General features: G+C 40.1%; 1 protein-coding gene across 11 annotated transcripts in view; it reads left to right on the top strand.

The window, feature by feature from the left end:
- ACACA (acetyl-CoA carboxylase alpha) overlaps window positions 1–22,010 on the top strand; it is a 294,702-nt gene that overhangs the window by 128,923 nt on the left and 143,769 nt on the right. For all 11 annotated transcript variants that reach the window (XM_073879472.1, XM_073879476.1, XM_073879473.1 and 8 more), the window contains 10 exons: window positions 9,072–9,222; window positions 10,429–10,532; window positions 12,757–12,838; window positions 13,268–13,413; window positions 14,544–14,694; window positions 16,009–16,143; window positions 16,509–16,655; window positions 16,995–17,183; window positions 17,870–17,970; window positions 18,961–19,049. In XM_073879472.1, coding sequence (XP_073735573.1) covers window positions 9,072–9,222; window positions 10,429–10,532; window positions 12,757–12,838; window positions 13,268–13,413; window positions 14,544–14,694; window positions 16,009–16,143; window positions 16,509–16,655; window positions 16,995–17,183; window positions 17,870–17,970; window positions 18,961–19,049 — 1,295 coding nt within the window. The remainder of the gene's footprint in view (window positions 1–9,071; window positions 9,223–10,428; window positions 10,533–12,756; window positions 12,839–13,267; window positions 13,414–14,543; window positions 14,695–16,008; window positions 16,144–16,508; window positions 16,656–16,994; window positions 17,184–17,869; window positions 17,971–18,960; window positions 19,050–22,010) is intronic.

A 22,010-nucleotide genomic window follows, 5' to 3' on the forward strand; every position in this document is an offset into this window, starting at 1 on the left:
TGTCTGTTTTTGTGCCAGTACCATACTGTCTTGATGATGACAGCTTTGTAATAGAGCTGGAAGTCCGGAATTGTGATGCCGCCAGCTTTGCTTTTCTTTTTCAATATTCCTCTGGCTATTCTGGGTCTTTTCTGGTTCCATACAAATTTTAGGATTATTTGTTCCATTTCTTTGAAAAAAGTGGATGGTATTTTGATGGGGATTGCATTGAATGTGTAGATTGCTCTAGGTGGCTTTGACATCTTCACAATGTTTGTTCTTCCAATCCATGAGCATGAAACGTTTTTCCATTTCTTTGTGTCTTCCTCAGTTTCTTTCATGAGTATTTTATAGTTTTCTGAGTACAGATCCTTTGCCTCTTTGATTAGATTTATTCCTAGGTATCTTATGGTTTTGGGTGCAATTGTAAATTGGATCGACTCCTTCATTTGTCTCTCTTCTGTCTTGTTGTTGGTGTATAGGAATGCCACTGATTTCTGTGCATTGATTTTATATCCTGCCACTTTACTGAATTCCTGTGTGAGTTCTAGCAGTTTTGGGGTGGAGTCTTTTGGGTTTTCCACATACAGTATCATATCATCTGCAAAGAGTGAGAGTTTGACTTCCTCTTTGCCGATTTGGATGCCTTTGATTTCTTTTTGTTGTCTGATTGCTGTGGCTAGGACTTCTAATACTATGTTGAATAGCAGTGGTGAGAGTGGACATCCCTGCTGCGTTCCTGACCTTAGGGGGAAAGCTCTCAGTTTTTCCCCATTGAGAATGATATTGGCTGTAGGTTTTTCATAGATGGTTTTTATGATATTGAGGTATGTACCCTCTATCCCTATACTCTGAAGAGTTTTGATCAAGAAAGCATGCTGTACTTTGTCAAATGCTTTTTCTGCATCTATTGAGAGGATCCTATGATTCTTGTTCTTTCTCTTGTTAATGTATTGTATCATGTTGATTGATTTACGAATGTTGAACCAGCCTTGCAGCCCAGGGATAAATCCCATATGGTCATGGTGAATAATCCTTTTAATGTACTGTTGGATCCTGTTGGCTAGTATTTTGGTGAGAATTTTTGCATCCATGTTCATCAAGGATATTGGTCTGTAATTCTCCTTTTTGATGGGGTCTTTGGTTTTGGGATCAAGGTAATGGTGGCCTCATAAAATGTATCTGGAAATTTTCCTTCCATTTCTATTTTTTGGAACAGTTTCAGGAGAATAGATAATTAATTCTTCTTGAAATGTCTGATAGAATTCCCCTGGGAAGCCATCTGGCCCTGGGCTTTTATTTGTTGGGAGATTTTTGGTAACTGCTTCAATTTCCTTAGTGATTATAGGTCTGTTCGGGTTTTCTATTTCTTCCTGGTTGAATTTTAGTAGTTGATACATCTCTAGGAATGCCTCCATTTCTTCCAAGTTATCTAATTTTCTGGCATAGAGTTGCTCATAATATGCTCTTATAATTGTTTGTATTTCTTTGGTGTTGGTTGTGATCTCTCCTCTTTCATTCATGATTTTATTGATTTGGGTCATTTTTCTTTTTGATAAGTCTGGCCAGGGGTTTATCAATCTTGTGAATTCTTTCAAAGAACCAGCTCCTAGTTTCGTTGATCTGTTCTACGGTTCTTTTGGTTTCTATTTCATTGATTTCTGCTCTGATCTTTATGATTTCTTTTTTCCTGCTGGGTTTAGGCTTTATTTGCTGTTTTTTCTCTAGCTCCTTTAGGTGTAGGGTTAGGTTGTGTATTTGAGACGTTTCTTGTTTCTTGAGAAAGGCTTGTATTGCTATATACTTTCCTCTCAGGACTGCCTTTGGTGTATCCCAAAGATTTTGAACAGTTGTGTTTTCATTTTCATTGATTTCCATGAAGTTTTTTAATTCTTCTTTAATTTCCTGGTTGACCCATTCATTCTTTAGTAGGATGCTCTTTAGCCTCCATGCATTGGAGTTCTTTCCGACTTTCCTCTTGTGATTGAGTTCTAGTTTCAAAGCATTGTGGTCTGAAAATATGCAGGCAATAATCCCAGTCTTTTGGTACCGGTGGAGACCTGATTTGTGACCTAGGATGTGATCTATTCTGGAGAATGTTCCATGGGCATTAGAGAAGAATGTGTATGCCGTTGCTTTGGGATGGAATGTTGTGAATATGTCTGTGAAGTCCATTTGGTCCAGTGTGTCATTTAAAGTCTTTATTTCCTTGTTGATCTTTTGCTTAGATGATCTGTCCATTTCAATCAGGGGGTGTTAAAGTCCCCCACTCTTATTGTATTGTTGTCAGTGTGTTTCTTTGCTTTTGTTATTAATTGCCTTATATAATTGGCTGCTCCCATGTTCGGGGCATAGATATTTACAATTGTTAGATCTTCTTGTTGGATAGACCCTTTTAGTAGGATATAGTGTCCTTCCTCATCTCTTACTACAGTCTTTGATTTAAAATCTAATTTGTCTGATATAAGGATTGCCACCCCAGCTTTCTTTTGGTGTCCATTAGCATGGTAAATGGTTTTCCACCCCCTCACTTTCAATCTGGGGGTGTCTTTGGGTCTAAAATGAGTCTCTTGCAGACAGCATATGGATGGGTCTTGTTTTTTAATCCAATCTGATAGCCTGTGTCTTTTGATTGGGGCATTTAGCCCATTTACATTCAGGGTAACTATTGAAATATAGGAAGTTAGTGCCATTGTATTGTCTGTAAGGTGACTGTTACTGTATGTTGTCTGTGTTCCTTTCTGGTCTATGCTGCTTTTAGGTTCTCTCTTTGCTTAGAGGACCCCTTTCAATATTTCTTGGAGGGCTGGTTTCGTGTTTGCAAATTCCTTTAGTTTTTTTTTTGTCCTGGAAGGTTTTTATCTCTCCTTCAATTTTCAATGAGAGCCTAGCTGGATATAGTATATATAGTATTCTTGGCTGCATATTTTTCTCGTTTAGTGCTCTGAAGATATCATGCTAGTCCTTTCTGGCCTGCCAGGTCTCTGTGGATAGGTCTGTTACCAGTCTAATGTTTCTGCCTTTATAGGTTACATATCTCTTCTCCCGAGCTGCTTTCAGGATTTTCTCTGTCTCTGAGACTCATAAGTTTTACTATTAGATGTTGGGGTGTTGACCTATTTTTATTGATTTTGAGAGGGGTTCTCTGTTCCTCCTGGATTTTGTTGCCTGTTTCCTTCCCAACATTAGGGAAGTTCTCTGCTATAATTTGCTCCAATATACCTTCTGCCCCTCTCTCTCTTTCTTCTTCTTCTGGGATCCCAATTATTCTAATGTTTCATCTTATCATATCACTTATCTCTTGAATTCTGCCGTCATGATCCAGTAGTTGTTTATCTCTCTTTTTCTCAGCTTCTTTATTTTTCATCATTTGGTCTTCTATATCACTAATTCTGTCTTCTGCCTCATTTATCCTAGCAGTTAGTGCCCCCATTTTTGATTGCACCTCATTAATAGCCTTTTTGATTTCGACTTGGTTAGATTTTAGTTCTTTTATTTCTCCAGAAAGGGTTTCTCTAATAACTTCCATGCTTTTTTCAAGCCCAGCTAGTGTCTTTAAAATCATGATTCTGAACTCTAGGTCCGACATTGTACTAATGTCTGTATCGAGTAGGTCCGTGGCAGACGGTACTACCTCTTGTTCTTTTTGTTGAGGTGATTTTTTTCATCTTGTCATTTTGTCCAGAGGAGAATAGATGAATGAGAGAACAAAATGCTAACAAGTTAACAATGTCCCCAGAAAATATACTCTAAACAAATCAGAAAAAAACCTGAAACCAGGGGAAAAGAAAGGGAAAGCAAGAAAAAAGAAAGAAAAAAAAAAAGAAAAAGAAAAAGAAAGAAACAAAAACAGAATAAAACAACCAAACCAGAACATGATCAAATATGATCAGGCTGGTGCATAAATTGGTGCCACACACTAGATTTTGGGTGTATTTTGGTCTGTTAGAAGAAAGTGCCTCCTAAAATTTTAAAGAAATAAAGACTTAAATATGTAGAAAATAGGAGTTGATATGATGAAGGGATGGAATATGACTGTAAAGATTAAAATTATTAAAAAATTTTAAAAAGGAATTGATAAGAAGGTGTTTGAAAAAATAAAGAAGAGAATTAAAAAGAAAAAGAAAGAAAGGAAAAAAAAGGGAGAGAATGTGATCAGGCAGGAGACTAGAACAAAGCCATACACTAGAGATTTAGGGTATATTTGGTATGTTAGAAGAAACTGTCAAAATTTTAAAGAGAGTACAACTTATATATACATATGCCAAAAATAAGGGTAACTACTATGAAGGGATAGAATATGACTCTAAAAATGAAAAATAAAAAAAATTTTTTTTAAAAAAGGGATTGATCAGATGTTGGTTGAAAAGGGGAAAAAGAGAAATTCAAAAAAAAAAAAGATAGTTAAAAAAATTAACTTTGAAAGACTAATGAATCATGGTAAAAAAGCCATGAATTCTATGTGCAATATTCCCCTAGCCCTGGAGTTCTTCTGTTCTCATTGATCAGTAAACTTGGTTTTGGCTGGCTGTTCGTGCTGATCTTCTGGGGGAGGGGCCTCTTGCCGTGGTTCCCAGATGTCTTTGCTGGAGGCGGAATTGCCCTGTCCTTGCCCGCCCCAGCTAAGCAATCTGCTCGGGTTTGCTCTCGGGAGCTTTTGTTCCCTGCAAGCTCTCGGTACAGCTTTGGAGGAAGAGAGTGAAAATGGTGGCCTCCCAATCTCTGCCCGGAGGAGCCAAGAACTTGGGGCCCCACTCCTCAGTGCACCCCCAGAGAAAAGCAGTCACTCCCGTCTCCCCGGTCTCCGGCCGCACTCCGTGCTCACTTGGCCTGTGACCGAGCATTTCTATCTCTGGCACACGACGCCATGTGGAGTCTCCAAACCCTGCAGATCCCTGCGGTGCGCTGGTGTGCCGCTCCTCCCGGGGGAGGAAGGGGAGTCACCCCAGATCTGCCGCTTGTTGGGTCCGTGCTGGAGGAGCAGTGGCACAACTGTACCATGGTCACGGTTTATGGCAGCCCCGAGCTGAGAGCCCAGACTTCGGCTCCATCTCTGCAGCCGGCTTCCCCGCTCTGATACCCAGGAGCTCTGCCTCACTCAGGCACCCCCGGTCTTTTTGTGACCCCGAGGGTCCTGAGACCACACTGTCCGGCGAGGGTTCCACCCTCTGCTTAGCCACTGGAGCGACATTCCTCCGCGGAGTCGACTTCTAAAAGTTCCGATTTTGTGCTCCGTGGCTCTACACTTGCCGGAAGCGGCCAACAGAGGCCCCGTCCCTCGCCGTCTATCGTCCCGAATATCACCTCAGATTCACTTCTCCGAACGTCCTACCTTCCAGAAAGTGGTCGCTTTTCTGTTCAGAGAGTTTTTGCTATTCTTTTCTTCGATCTCTTGTTGAGTTCGTAGGTGTTCAGAATGGTTTGATCCCTATCCCGCTGAATTCCTGAGACCAGATGAAATCCAGGTCTCCTACTCTTCCGCCATCTTGCTCCCTCCCCCGGGGAGGTAGATTCTTGACCAAGAGCTTAGCAGGGTATAATATCATAGATAAGATCTGCTATTTGTTATCAAAATAAAGGTATGGTTGTAAATGTCCTACAGCCATTTAAAATAATAAAGTTAAGCTGCTTGTTACATGAAAACGACATAAGGGAACTGTTCACATTGTTTACATAAGAGTCGTCAGCGTACTATGAAATATACACACAGCTTGTACACATATAACTGCTATATCGTGTTATTAATATTCTTTTAAACATAAATATTGAATATTAATTTTTATTTTATTTATCTTAATTAAACATAAAATATTAAAAGAAATTCTGCTTGCCTGAAAAGTAGGGCTCTCAGGAGGTAATTTTACACTTCAGATATTTTAGAATATCTATCAAAAATTGAACTAGTGCTTTCTATTTTTTGTCTCCTTTCTTTTTTTAAAGATTTTATTTATTTATTTATTTTACAGATTTTATTTATGTATATGACAGAGAGAGACACAGCGAGAGAGGGAACACAAGCAGGGGGAGTGGGAGAGTGAGAAGCAGGCTTCCTGCCGAGCAGGGAGCTCAATGCGGGGCTCATTCCCAGGACCCTGGGATCATGACCTGAGCCGAAGGCAGACGCTTAACGATTCAGCCACCCAGGCACCCCAAGATTTTTTTAATTTATTTATCAGAGAGAGATCGCGAGCACAAGCATGGGGAGTGGCAGACGGAGGGAGAGATTTATTTATTTGACAGAGAGGGAGAGACAGTGAGAGAGGGAACACAAGCAGGGGGAGTGGGAGAGGGAGAAGCAGGCTTCCCGCGGAGCAGGGAGACCAAGGCGGGGCTTGATCCCAGGACCCCGGGATCATGACCTGAGCTGAAGGCAGACGTTTAATGACTGAGCCACCCAGGCACCCCAATAAAATCTTTTTTTAAAAAAATGGGATGATAATGACAACACTGGTTTTATACTCCACTTGGCAAAAGTTAACTGAAGCTTTGTGTGGCTGATGCTTAGAGGAAACATGAACTCTCTTGTTCATCCAGCCCCCACCCATTCTGCCTCACTCATTTACATTCCCAGAGGGGCGTCTGTTGGCATTTAGATGTACAGTCCTAATTAAGGAGACTGCTGAGTATTTCCTATAGGCCACATCCTCTAATCTGGTTTAGAAGCCTTGCTCCTTACCTTCAGATCTAATCTGTACATTCCTCTGCAGTGTAAATCTAACTAGGGTTAACTTTTAGCATATAAAAAGTATGGTTTCAGGGGCGCCTGGGCGGCTCAGTTAGTTGAGTGTCTGACTCTTGGTTTCAGCTCAGGTCATGATCTCAGGGTCTTGCGATCAAGCCCCGTGTCACTCAGTGTGCTTGGCGGGGAGTCTGCTTGAGATTCCTTCCCTCTCCCTCCCCCTCTGTTCCCCCCCACCCACCTTCCCACACGTGCACACACTTGAGTACACGCTCTGTCTCACTAGGGTGAATAAATAAATCAAATCTTTAAAAAATATATATGGTCTCTATAATAAGCTTGCTTCTTGACAACATGCCAGAAGTTCATTCTTCAACTCAGTTCATGTCTCCTCTCTGCATAACATTAGATCTATATTCTTCAGCTTGGTGTTCATATTCTTGTCCTCCAGAATAGCCTCAATCCCCATTTTCAGCATTATTTCCCATAATGCTGGTAATCCAAATACCACAAGAACAGGACTGTGTGTGCCTTGTTGCTGCTGTTTCCCCTGGACATAGTACATGCTCAGTCAATATTTGTTCAATAAGGGACTTTGCCACTGGTTCCCGTCCTCATATCCTCTGCTTCAATCATAATGTTTCCTGAACATGACCCATGTTTTTGTTCCTCTTTCCCTTTGTTGCTATTTCCTCTGTCCATTTTTTTTAAAAGATTTTATTTATTTATTTGACAGAGAGAAAGAGAGCACAAGTAGGCAGAATGGCAGGCAGAGGGAGAGGGAGAAGCAGGCTCTCCACGGAGCAGGGAGTCAGACATGGGGCTCGATCCCAGGACCCCGGAATCATAACCTGAGCTGAAGGCAGACGCTTAACCAACTCAGCCACCCAGGCACCCCTGTCCATTCTTTCATTCAGTACATTCATCAGATATTTTTTAGTATCTGTGATGGCAATATAAGGTGGACCCAGATAGAGTCTGTGTCTTAATGGAATATTATAGTCCACAGGAAGATAGGCAGTAACTGACAAAACTCAATGTAACAAATTTTGTTTATGATAGTGGGGTTACATAAATGTGTTCCAGGAACATATAGCTGAATCAGTGGATTCAGTCTAGAGAGGGTCAGGGAAGGTTTCCCAGAAGGACGTGACATCTAGACTGACAGCTGAGAAGCATTTAGGAATAAGCCAGGCCAAGAGGGTGTGGAGAGGGCGATAGAGGTGAGAAACAGAATAATGTTCTAGCTGAGGGAATACCTGGACCATTGGAATGATATTCCTTTTTTTTTTTTTTAGATTTTATTTATTTATTTGAGAGAGAGAGACAGAGACAGAGATAGCAAGAAGAGAGCATGAACGGGAAGGAGAGGGAGAAGCGGGCTCCCAGCCGAGCAGGGAGCCCGATGTGGGGCTCGATCCCAGGACCCTGGGATCATGACCTGAGCCGAAGGCAGACACTTAACTGACTGAGCCACCCAGGCATCCCTGGAATGATATTCCTGTCATAATCATAATCCCACCTATATTTTTTTCCCATGTTAGATTCCACATTCTTCATGGAACCATAGGGAGGCTCTCCCTTCCTAAAACTACTCCAGCACTTTGCTTATATCTCTACTGACATTTATGATATTCTGCCATATCTTTTGAAAGCAGTTATTGTATCTATATTCTCTTTCCCTTATGAGTCTAGTGTGTGTCTTGAGTCTGTGAGGTGCCTAATTAAATATTTGTGGAGGGAAGGATGTGCCCTGTGGAAGATAGACACTGGGCAGAAATATACAGGAAAAAACTTAAGTATTTGAAATTTTGTTAAAATTAGATCATTTCACACATAATTGGGAAATAACAAAAGTAATGAGCAATTCCTTCCACAGATGTCTAAAATGCAGCTTAAAAAAGCACTCTCACATGCAAGGTCAGGCCGATAACTGATTATACCCAGCCAGTTGCCTCAGTGTATGGGAACCTAATTAAGGTATCAGCATTGGTCAAAATGTTACTGAACAGTATACTTAAGTATATTTTATTATATGTAAAATATACTTTAAAAAAATAACGTGTAAGGAGGGGAGAATTATACCCTAATCCTAGTTAGGAATGATAGAAACCCCATAAGTGAAAACTGAGGATGGTTTGCACATAATTCGTTCTGTACTCTGTAATAAAATACCCGTGATTTGCTTATGCTCTTATGGTAATATCAGTCAGAACTCCTAAGTTTACTGACTTACAGATTCTCCTGTCTGGAATGCACATGAATGAGCACACGTACATGTGCACCCTCATTTTTTTGTGGAACTGTCTCTCCCTTCCCTCCCACAACTCCAAAGGATTGAAATGATTTTTTTAAAATGATTGAAAAACATGAAATGTTTGCTGCTAAAACAGATCGGTTTCTGTTCTCCCAGAAACATGGTGGTGGCTTTGAAGGAGCTGTCTATTCGGGGTGACTTTCGAACTACAGTTGAATACCTCATCAAATTGTTGGAGACTGAAAGCTTTCAGTTGAATAGAATTGACACTGGCTGGCTGGACAGACTGATAGCAGAGAAAGTACAGGTGTGTATTTCCCCATTTGCCAAACAGCTTTGGGAATCGGGTTTTTACAGAGTTGTGGTGTGATCAGTCCATGTCACTAGAGAAAATGTATTTGATTCTAATGTAAATGATGCTTGATCTACTTGGAAAAAATCTAGGAGTCAGTGTAATTTTAGCACTGGAGAGTCCTCATGCCTGTGTTACCTGGTCATTTTATGGGTTCTCATATTACTTCCTGTAGTGTATTTGAAGAGAGGCATCCAGGGATTGAAATACTTCTGTCCTCATTTGATGTTAAGTCAGCTTCAGATTACCAACTTTTACATCCGTCTACCAAGTGCTGATGAGAGGGGTCTCATTTAAATCAGCAGTTACCCCTTGTTTCTGAATCACTGGGCTATTCTAAATAAAATTTTGTATAAAATCATTAGACTCATCTAAATTATCTGAAGATCCAAATTTTGATATACCATTTTTCTTTGAGATTAACAGTAGCCAGATCCTTATACCTTTTTGATTTTATTTATGACAAAATCTTGTTTTTGAACTCCTCTTTGATGGGCTCAGTGGAAATCTTAGGGAGAGTAGAGAGAAATGTATTTTTTCATCTCAATTCAAATGAAGCCTTTATTCAAATTCTTATTTTTTTTTTTAAAGATGTATTCAGGGGCGCCTGGGTGGCTCAGTCATTAAGTGCCTGCCTTCGGCTCAGGGCATGATCCTAGGATCCTGGGATTGAGGCCCGCTTCAGACTCCCTGCTCAGTGGGGAGCCTGCTTTTCTCTCTTCTGCTCCCCTGCTTCTGTTCCCTCTCTCACTGTCTCTCTCTCTCTGTCAAATAAATAAAGAAAATCTTAATTAAAAAAAGATTTATTCATTTTAGAGAGAGAGCACAAGTGGGAGGGGCAGGGAGTTGGAGAGAGAATCTCAAGCAGACTCCAGACTGAGCGCGGAGCCCAATGTGGGGCGCAATCTCATGACCCTGAGATCATGATCTGAGCTGAAAGGAAGAGTCAGACACTTAACCGACTGTGCCACCCAGGTGCCCTTGCCTCTATTCAATTTCTAAAAATAAATATGTTTTTATCTCAAATATTAGTTGAATAATAAGGATGGAGATTCTCAATGCTAGCTGTTTCTTCAGAGCAAATTTGGACCTGATTTAAATTGAGGAGCCATGGTGCTAAGTGACCATGCTTTTGATCTGCCTTCTTTTTCTTTCTTTTAGGCAGAGCGACCTGACACCATGTTGGGAGTTGTATGTGGGGCTCTCCACGTGGCAGATGTCAGCCTACGGAATAGCATCTCTAATTTCCTTCACTCCTTAGAAAGGTAGGCTTTGTTTGTTATAGGCACGTTAACCAGTAGTCCTGGTTTGAAGATCCATTTATTCTTCTCTCTATTCCTGGAAGTTTGTGAGTGCTACCTGTTATTCAGTGATCACGGAGGTGGGGGAGGAAAAAGATGTGGGAGGGTTTGTTTTTTTTTTTTAAGATTTATTTATTTGAGAGAGAACAAGCGGGGTGCGGGGAGCAGAGAGAGGGAGAGAATCTCAAGCAGACTCCTGCTAAGTGCAGAGCCCATCTTGGGGCTCGATCTCACAACCCTGAGATCGTGACCTGAGCCTAAACCAAGATTTGGACGCTCAACTGACAGCCATCCAGGTGCCCCAGAATGGGTTGCTTTTTAAAAACAAATCCAGCTAAAATAAGCATTCTGTCCTGTACAAGCATGAAATCTCTCTAACCCCCTGCCCAGTGATGAAAATCTGGTGTTTCTCTCTAGAATCAAACCCTGAATATTTCATATATTGCCTGCAATACCTTTCAGAAATTCATAATTGAGGCTGATATTCAAGATGACCTCATGAGTCTGGCAACTAGAGGATCAGACTATATGATGGGGCTAAACCAATTTCTGACTCTGGTTCTAGAGACTAAGCTCTGTCTTTGAGTCCCTGGAGGAATGGTCTGAGGGGCTAATCATTTTAAAGCACTTTAATCACAGGCACTTTATTTCCTTCTGTGTTGTTAGACTTATATAAGCTTTCTTTTAAGGTGTCTGAAAGGAAGAAACAAAGTTTTAAAAATTGAACTGAGATTGCACATTCAAGTCTTAACGATAAATATCTTTCATTGTGTTGCTTTCATGCACTAAAACCTTCAGCAGCTCACATTACCCTTGTGCATTAAATCTAAATCCCTCAATGTGACTTTCAACTCCCTATATACTTTGGCCCCTTTTTACCAGTCCAGTTTCACTTATATCTGTTCCTTACCATCTCTAATCTAGTTAAATGGATTCCCTCCTAGTGTACAAATGTGTCACACGTAATCTCCTCTGCAAACTTCCCTCCACCTTTTTAATGTTAATTATTTTTATTGATTGATTGATTAAAGATTTTATTTATTTATTTGACAGAGAGAAAGAGCCCACAAGCAGTGGGAGAGGGAGAGGGAGAAGCAGGCTTCCTGCCGAGCAGGGAGCCCGATGTAGGGCTTGATCCCAGGCCCCTGGGATCATGACCTGAGCCGAAGGCAGATGCTTAATGACTGAGCCACTTAGGCGCCTCTGTTTTTAAAACTTGTATTTTGAAATAATTTGATTTAAAGAAGAGTGGCATGAATAGTACGAACAGCTTCTCTGTATTCTCTGTCCACATTGACCAGTTATTAACATCTTGCCTCACTTGCTTTATCACTCACTCCCTCTTTCTCTTGTCAAAAGTCTTTCTTGATAATGTTTCCCTCCTTGGCGATATCCTTCCCTTTCCCTTGAACCCAGCTATGGCCTATGACCTTTTTTTTTTTTTCTTTTACTCTATCCCAAATGAAGTCCCAGTTGATAGCAGTAGATGGGGGTTGATTTTACTGGGGCATTTCTCTTTTTTTTTAAGTTTTAATTTTATTTATTTTTAATAACGAGTAATATATTCACATTGTTCAAATTTCAAAAGGCACAAAAAGGTAGATAGTGAAAAGTTTCCTTCTTTGACCACCTGGTTTTTTTCCCTGTAGTCAACCCATGTTACCAGTTTCTTCTCTAACCTTCCAGACATATTGTAAATTTATATAAGCATATACACGTAATATTTATTTCTTCCCACCCCTTATTTTTTAAAAATACAAATGGTAGCATATTCTGAAACTGTTCACAATTCCACTTGCTTTTTTTCACTTAACAGTATGTTTTGGAGAGTATTTCGTATTAGTACATAAAAGCCTCCATCTTTCTGGGTGCCTGGCTGGTTCAGTCAGTAGAGAATGCAATTCTTGATCTCGGGGTTGTGAGTTCAAGCCCCACATTGGGTATAGAGATTATCAATAAGTAAACTAAAAAATATATACATAAAAGCCTTCCTCTTTCTTTTTAATGACTGTATAATATTTCATTATAGGACTTTTTCATAATTTATGTGTCAGTCCTTTACTGATGGTCCTTTAGGTTGTTTCCAGTCTTGATATTCTAAAAAGTGCTACCATTAATAACCTTTGAGATTTCCTTATAAACTTCTGGAACTTTCTAGAAGTAAATGTGACTCACGTTGTTCTTTCAGGGGTCAAGTCCTTCCTGCACATACACTTCTGAATACAGTAGATGTTGAACTTATCTATGGGGGAGTCAAATATGTACTTAAGGTATGCTGGATCCCACTGAAGACTACACCTTACTTTTTGTCTTTCTTTGTTAGCTTGCTTTCTTTAGGTCCAGAGATGGGAGAAATGTTTGGTTTACTGCAGGGCAGGGTATTAGTGAATTTATAGTCATTATTTGTGTCCGTAGCCTGAAGCAGTATTTGATGTTTCTATGAAAATGTTTTAGTGTTCTTTAGTATGACAAAGGCAGCCAAGACATAAAGGAGTCCGAGAACAACCAGGCTAGGGAAAAGCATCGAAGGTTGCCCTATGAGCCTGCAGCAGTACTGAGTCCTGCCCATACACACTGATGCTAAGAGCACCTTCTTCTCCGAGAGATCTTTCTTTCCTATATTTTGGAAGTAATTATTTATGGGGCCCCACCTGGAAGGGACACACTGACTTGTCCCTTCTGGTTCTCACTCCCTGCAGGTGACTCGGCAGTCCCCCAACTCCTATGTGGTGATCATGAATGGTTCGTGCGTAGAAGTAGATGTGCATCGGTTGAGCGATGGAGGGCTGCTCCTATCCTATGATGGCAGCAGTTATACCACCTACATGAAGGAGGAAGTGGATAGGTAAGGGCCTGTGTGAGGGCCACTTGCTGGTCATTGAGTCAACTTCCCTCTCAGTAGTCAGTAGCTCTGGGGCTTTTTCAAGGTCTTTTTGGGTATTCTTTTTTAAATAAAAAGAATAATATATGTACTTAAAAATTTCAAGTGTACGAAAGTGTTTACAGTTAAAAACATTGTCTCTCTGCCACTCCAGAGTAGACAATGAAAAATAAGTTCCTCTCTCTTTAAGCAACCACTGTTAACGGTTTATTTATTTTTGCAGGAATTTTATATGTATATACAATATATATGTACATACTGTGTTTTTCTTGTGGATACATCCACAAGTAAAAATAACCTTTAGATACTGTTCTGCACTTTATTTTTTTCCTTTAACATAGATTATAGACTGTTCAACACCAATCATTCAGTGTTGTTGTGACAGTGAAATGAATTAACACATGTAAAGTGCTTAGAACATTGCCTGAGACATAGTAAGGGTTCAAGAAATGTTAGCTGTTATATCATCATCTTCATGTTTTTTTTTTTTAAGTAGAGGTGTCTATTTTTAATGGTCATATAGTATTCCATTGTATGGGTATACTATAATTTATTTAATCTGACCCTTATTGAAGGAAGTTTTGGTTATTTGCATTGTCAACAAAGATGGAATGAGTGTTCTTTGTGTCTGTGTGTATATAGATAAAGTTTCAAATAATGCAATATATGTTAAGAAAAAAAAAGAAGATAGTAGGAGGGGAAGAATGAAGGGGAGTAGATCGGAGGGGGAGACGAACCATGAGAGACGATGGACTCTGAAAAACAAACTGAGGGTTCTAGAGGGGAGGGGGGTGGGGGGATGGGTTAGCCTGGTGATGGGTATTAAAGAGGGCACATTCTGCGTGGAGCACTGGGTGTTATGCACAAACAATGAATCATGGAGCACTACATCAAAAATTAATGATGTAATGTATGGTGGTTAACATAACAATAAAAAATTTAAGATAAAGTTTCCAGTTTTGGAGTGTAGGCACATATGTGTGTGGGGGTGTGTGTGTTATGTTTTTGTTTTGTTTAAGATTGACATCATTCTTCCATTCTCTTTTACAACCTGAGGTGCTTTATTGGCTTACATACTCCTACTTATCTCCTAGGTATCGCATCACAATCGGCAATAAGACCTGTGTGTTTGAGAAGGAAAATGACCCTTCGGTGTTGCGCTCACCTTCTGCTGGGAAGTTAATCCAGTACATTGTGGAGGATGGAGGCCATGTGTTTGCTGGCCAGTGCTATGCTGAGATTGAGGTCAGGGTGGGGACAGGGCTCTCAGGGCATGGGAGGGAAGGTAGGAAAGGAGTCTGCTAGGATGGACTGAAGAGTAACAGAAAAGAAATAGAAAATAGAAAGTAAAGAACATTCATTGGTTTTATTGGCTTATGAACACAATTTTAAAAAACAAATAAGAAGCTCAGTTTTTCTTTGACAGATGAGGAGTCTCTTCCTCCAAAGATAGATACTAGACAATGGCACTTATTGAACGTCAGGAATCCTGCTAAGTGCTGGTTATACAGAAAAAAATATGATAGGTGGAGTGGGGCCACAAAACAGACAAGTAATGAAATACGAGTTCTGAGAGAGCTAAGCACAGAGTGCAGGGGGCCACTTCACCCAGATTGGGGTGCAGCTGGTGGATGTAGTGGGTAGTAGGGGAAGACTTCCTGAAAGAGAGAGGACTTGGATCTTACTTTTGAAAGATAGATAGTAATACACCAGATGAAGAAGGGCAGGGTGAATGTGTAAAGGGAAGAATAGCGTGTGCAAAGGCACAGAAGAGAGGATAGTATATTTAGGGAACTGCAAGTACACATGGTATTGCTTGAGAATGGACTAAGGTTAAATGGGAAGTGGCAAGCAAAGATGCTAAATAAGTCATCAGAACTTGAGGTCATGTAGGACCTTATGAGACCTTAAGATACTGAGACTGTCCTGGAGGCAGTGAGGAGTCCCTGAGGATTTTACACAGAAGAGTGATATGACAAGATTTGGGCTCTAGAATGATTGCACTTAGTGACCTTGTTGAAGATGTATAGCAGGTAGGGAATCCTGTGAGGAGGTTTTTCAAGTACTCTAGGCCAGACATGATAAGGGCCTAAATCAAAGAGATGGCAAGAGAGGAAGATTTCTGAGAGAGGCTTAGAAGAGGTACTTGGCTGGGCTTGGTAATTGGCGGGTAAGGGAGAAAGAGGAGTAAAGAATGACCCTCAGGTTTCGGTGTGGGAATCTTAGGTTGACAGACCGAGCACCTAAATCCATGGGTATGAGGAGGCTCAATCGTTAATCGGTTCTAAGTATAAAACAAGTAAAACACAAACTATGGCAAAATCAATTTAAACATTAGAAACAGGAAATGTCAGTAGCTGTCACTAATCCCTAAAGCTAGGTCCTGAGAGATTTTCTAATTGCTTTCCTTGTACTCTCTTGGAGGTTTCAGGTTTCTCATTTTTCTGGATTGAATTAGAGATAGTATGACTTAGATGTTGAGGGGAAAAACTAGCCTCTTTAAATCATTCGTCTGTGTAAAGAGAGGGTAAACTCTATTTTATTTATTTTTCATTATAGGTGATGAAGATGGTAATGACCTTAACAGCTGCAGAGTCTGGCTGTATCCATTATGTCAAACGGCCTGGAGCAGCTCTTGACCCTGGCTGTGTAATAGCCAAAATGCAGTTGGACAACCCCAGCAAGGTCCAACAGGTGAGTAGGAAGGTACTTTTAATTTTGCTCTCCGAGAGCTGATAACACAGTCGGGGTAGTTTGGAGGGGACAGATTATTTCAGTGCTTAGTTTCCTTAAGCTTTTCTTTTCTTAAGCTTTCTTTCCTCTGATCTCATGCCTTGTATTTGTGCCTATAATGTTATGGAACTAGACTTTGCCAAGAACTACTATGATACTAATATTCTATGATTTCCTCATGACGCTTCCTCCATTGACTTCTCTCCTTGTAGCCAGGTATGATGAAGGGATGTCTTGATTTTGAATGATGAATCTAAGTTGCAGTGGTGTGTGTGTAACCTGGATAGAAGGTAGTGGATGACTTGATCTCTCATTGGGGTTGACAGGCTGAGCTTCACACGGGTAGTTTGCCACGGATCCAGAGCACAGCACTCAGAGGCGAGAAGCTCCATCGAGTGTTCCACTATGTCCTGGATAATCTCGTCAACGTAATGAATGGATACTGCCTTCCAGATCCTTTTTTTAGCAGCAGGGTATGAATCACTTCTCTTGGGGGAAAGGATATACAAATAGGGTACCTGTTCTCCAAGATAGATTAAAAGTCACATGAGGATTTTTTTAGAGGGAGCGAAAGAAAGCTGTTGAGCCTGAAACCTTGATTTATGGGATTTGAAGTCTTTAAATCCTTGCTTCTTATCTGTGTTACTGATTTCACATTTAATTGGGATTTAAACCAGAGAACAAGGGCAGTGTTGGATGCCTATATTACAGTTTCACAGTAAATACTGTATGGTACTGAATTTAGAGATACCACTTTATTTTGGGGATTGTGTTAATTTTGTCTGGATCTTATTTTATTATTTTCTTCTTAGGTAAAAGACTGGGTAGAGCGGTTGATGAAGACCCTCAGAGATCCTTCCTTGCCTCTCCTAGAATTGCAAGATATCATGACCAGTGTCTCTGGCCGTATTCCCCCTAATGTGGAGAAGTCTATCAAGAAGGAAATGGCTCAGTACGCTAGCAACATCACATCAGTCCTCTGTCAGTTTCCCAGCCAGCAGGTATTTATAGAGTGACACTGTCTCTACTAGCTACCAATTCTGGAGTTCATGTAGGATTCCTTCCTGTTTGGATCCTCTCTCTGGATCTTGTGCTTTTGCAGTCTTGAGTGTTGTTGCCCTTCACAAAAGTGTCTCAGGATATAAGCCCAATAACAAACGTGCACTATATGTGAAATGTAGAGTATTTGTGGTTATGAGGAAAACCTATTGGCCATGTACTTCATAGAGGTTTATTCTTCGGCCTGTGCCCTAATTAGATGAATTTTGTGAATTTAAAAAGGGGATATTTGAAGTTTTATTAGCAACAACTTCCTTACTACCCCAGCAGCATGCCTTCCCTTTGCCTGTGAAGCTAATTTACATGTAGGGAGTTAAGCTAGGCAAGGAGGGAATAAAGGTTGGACCTTGACCATAAGCATATCCTGCCTGTCAAGGGCCTCTGGTAGGGTGGTAGCTTTTGTGATACACTCATTAGTTCATCTGGGAAAGGGTGAAAAGAAATAAAAGTTGCTTATTTCACACAAGCCTCTAACCTATGCCCAGTAACTTCCAGTTGCTCCCAATATGTGAAAGACGGAAATGATCATGTTATAATTAAGATTACTAGTTGTGATGCTACACAGGTTAATACTTTGGGTCCCTTTGTTGGTTTGGGTTCATTTTTTTTTCTCTTTCTTCTGCTTTAGATTGCCAACATCCTAGATAGCCATGCCGCTACCTTGAACCGGAAATCTGAGCGGGAAGTCTTCTTCATGAACACTCAGAGCATTGTCCAGCTGGTTCAGAGGTAGTTACATTTAACTCCCAAAGAAAGATTCTTTTCTTCTAAGTAGTCACCAAGAGATTTACCTCAGATTTGACTAGAGAAATTAGTATTGTATCTTATATCTTAGAAAATACCTTGTATCTTCTAAATACCTTAGAATTGCGAGCTAAAATGTTTCTGATTACTTCTTTCTAGTTTGCGAGCTAAAATGTTTCTGATTACTTCTTTCTAGTCTACATCTTTCTATTGATTATTAAGGCACAGAAATTTCGTTGCTTTATTTTTCCTTGCAGTTTTTTTTTAAAGTTTTATTTATTTATTTATTAGAGAGAAAGAGATAGCGAGAGCAGGAACACAAGCAGGGGGAGTGGGAGAGGGAGAAGCAGGCTTCCCGCTGAGCAGGGAGCCCGATGCGGGGCTCGATCCCAGGACCCTGGGATCATGACCTGAGTCGAAGGCAGACACTTAAGGACTGAGCCACCCAGGCTCCCCTTTCTTTGCAATTTTGATGAAACTCCTACTAATTTTTCTTCTGGCGCAGGGCCGAGTATGACATTCATTCTTCCTAGCTTATGGAGCCAACTATTGGACTGAAGGAGCACTGACAGAACATTTTCAACTTTGAGATGCTCATAAATTTTCAGATAGCTCTTAGCCATTTCAGGAGTATAGTGATCATTGCTTCTTCGCAGTGGGAACTGAACCAGAGTGCTGTTAGGTAGGGCTATCAAGTGGTTTTTGGGGTTTGTTTTGTCGTCCTTTTTTTTCTCTCTCCTTTAATTAAAAAGAAAAATCTTGTCTAAGGCAGATTTCTTAGGCTTAGAATTTAAGTTGATCCGGTTAGTTGATTTTAGGCTGGCCTCTGTCCTGCCCTAGAATTCAGAGGGAAAGCAGTTCAGTAGAAAATCTAGAAAGTAAACCTGGGCTCTGGGCTTATTATTTAAATAGTCTGTTATTTAATAGTGTTAGCCTGTCGGGTTTTTCACTGGAGACTTTTTTCTGCTTGCCTAGGTACCGAAGTGGCATCCGAGGCCACATGAAGGCTGTGGTGATGGATCTGCTGCGGCAGTACCTGCGAGTAGAGACCCAGTTCCAGAATGGTAAGCCTCTTCCTGAGGACTCTGTTTCTGAGAAAGGTTCCCTGTAGGACTATGCAGTCACTGAGCCAGTTCTCCTATCACTAACACCTGCCATGAACAAACTCTTCCCCCCGTTACCCCTTCCTTAAAAACTAAACCTCCATATCCCACTAGTGCCCAAGAAAGGATAACAAAACACAGCTTGATGAGATTGTGAATCCGGTGTGCTTCTGGAAAAGAGTTGAGATGATTTTTCTAGTAGAGATGAGTATTCCATGTTGATGTCTTCTTGACCCTGTTTAGTGAGAGTTGGTTTGAGTCATGACCAGGCTGAAATTGAAAAACTCTATCTGAAGAGCTTGCCTCTTGGCAGCTAATCCACAGATTGAGCCACAGTCATCTGAAAAAGGCTCAGATTTTCCAGTACTTTTCAGTGTATCATTTCAGTGGAATTTATCCCTGGCTTTCTCTGAAGAGCTTCATTAAATGATGTATCAAGTTTCTAATGTGAAACACCTCTAGCTAAGATTTTAAAAGCTGCGTACTGCTGATATTGCTTCCTGCCACAAGGTGGCAGTGAAACATCACAGACTTTGAAATACTACTAATTGTTTCCTTGTATGTTTTGCTTTCTTTTGCATCTTTTATTTATTTATTTTTAAAGATTTTATTTATTTGACAGAGAGAGACACAGCGAGAGAGGGAACACAAGCAGGAAGAGTGGGAGAGAGAGAAGCAGGCTTCCCACGGAGCAGGGAGCCCGATGTGGGGCTTGATCTCAGGACCCTGGGATCATGACCTGAGCCCAAGGCCCACGCTTAACGACTGAGCCACCCAGGCCCCCTCTTTTGCATCTTTTAAAGGGTGGCTGTGCCACTCATAACCAGCAAAAATACTCAAGTAGAAATTAGCAAACCAAATCCAACAATATATAAAATAATACATCGCAACCAAATTGTCTTTATCTCACTAATGCAAGCTTGGTTAATATCGGAAAAACCAACTACTGTAATTTATTATGTAGTAGATTCAAAGAGGAAGAACCGTGGTCATCTAAAGATATGGGGGGGAAATTTGACAAAATTTAATATTCATTCATGATAAATAAACTCTTGGCAAATGATGAATAGAGTGGAACTTCTTTAAACATGTAGGGGAACTTTAAAGTTCCCCTACAAAAAACATCCATAGGATACTTTATGCATAATGGTAAAATTGAAAGCATTGTTGAGAGCATCCCCTTTAAGACAGGAATAAGACAAGGGCACCTGCTCTCACTGCTTCTATTCAGCATCATACTGGATATCACTGGCTGAGGTGGTGCAGTAAGGTAAAAAGAATTAAAAGGTATGAGAACTAGAAAGGAGTAAGGAAATAAATCTGCCACCATTAGATATGATGTCTACCTGGAAAACCTCAAAATATCCACATATTTATTATTAGAATTAAAGTCTAACAAGGTTGTTGAATGCAAAAGTCAATATACAAAATCCAATATACGTTTGAATTTTTTATATCTTTATAGTACAACAACAGTTGTTTAGAAAAATAGACCATTTAAAATAGCAACCCAGAATATGGAATACTAAGGAATAAGTCTAACAAAAAATGTACAAGCCTCAGGACGCCTAGGTGGCTCAGGCGTTGGGCATCTGCCTTTGGCTCAGGTCGTGATCCCAGGGTCCTGGGATCCAGCCCCTCACCGGGCTCCCTGCTCGGCAGGAGCCTGCTTCTCCCTCTCCCTCTGCCTACTGCTCCTTGTGCTTGTGCTCTCTCTTTCTCTGTCAAATAAATAAATAAAATCCTTTAAAAAAATGTACAAGCCTCTTTTGAAGAAAATTATAATGAGTAAACAATAATAAAGATCTAAATAAATATCACAGTCTTAGACTAGAATATATACTTGCAAAGTATTGATTCTCCCTGAATTCATCTATAGATTCATTGATGTTCCAGTAAAAATCCTAGTAGGGAATATCCATGGAATTTGTCAAGCCGATTCTACAATTTACATGAAAGAAAAGCCTGACAATAAACAGGATACTTCTAAAGAAATAGAAGGTGGAAGATTTGTCCAGTCAAATATCAAGATTTAATATAAAGCCATATTAATGAAGAGATTGTGATATTAGTGTAGGGACCGATTAATAGACCAATGGAACATAATGACCTAGAAACAGATCCACACATATATGAAAATTTACATTATAACACAATAGGCATGATCATGAGGAAAGGATAGACTTTTCAGTAAATTATACAACAATGGCTTATTTATTTGCAAAACCAAAAAAAAAATTGAATCCCTATCTTAAACCATATGCACAGAGATCAATTCCAGATGAATTAAAGACTTCGACATATTCTATAGAGGCAAAACTACTAATTTTTTAGGAGAACAGGCCTTACGAACTCAAGGTAGGGAAGATTTTGTCATAGAAGACACACAAAGTGCAAACTATACAGGAAAAGGTTGATCAATTTGACTCCACTTAAGAGCTTCTGTTCATGTAAAAATCCCCAAAAGAGACTGAAAACATAAGCCACAAAGTAGGAGAACGTATTTACAAAACCTGCATCTAACAAAGGGTGTTAGTAAATAAGTAAAAGACAACCTCATAGAAAAATGGGCAAAAGATAATTCACAAAAGAGAGAATACAAATGATCCACAAATTTATGAAAAGATGCTCAAGCTCATTAGTAATTAGAGAAATGTGAGCATAAATGAGTTTGGCAAAAATTAAAAAGTTGGATCATCTTCCACTGCTTCTGTAAGTGACAGTGCAAATTTCCAAAGTGCAAACCACTTTGGAAAAGTTTGTCAGAACCTAACAGAGTTGAACATTTTAAATATTCTTCAACGTAGCAATTTTACTCTTAGATAATAGACTCTAGAGAAACTGTTACATACAAGGAGACATACACAGGCCTATTCATGGTAGTATTGTTCATAATAGCAAAAACGGCAACAATTAGAACAT

This window comes from Callorhinus ursinus, unplaced genomic scaffold (genome assembly GCF_003265705.2).
Source record: "Callorhinus ursinus isolate GAN/ISIS: 27379988/994484 unplaced genomic scaffold, GSC_fseal_2.0 scaffold34, whole genome shotgun sequence".
Lineage (NCBI taxonomy): Eukaryota > Metazoa > Chordata > Mammalia > Carnivora > Otariidae > Callorhinus > Callorhinus ursinus.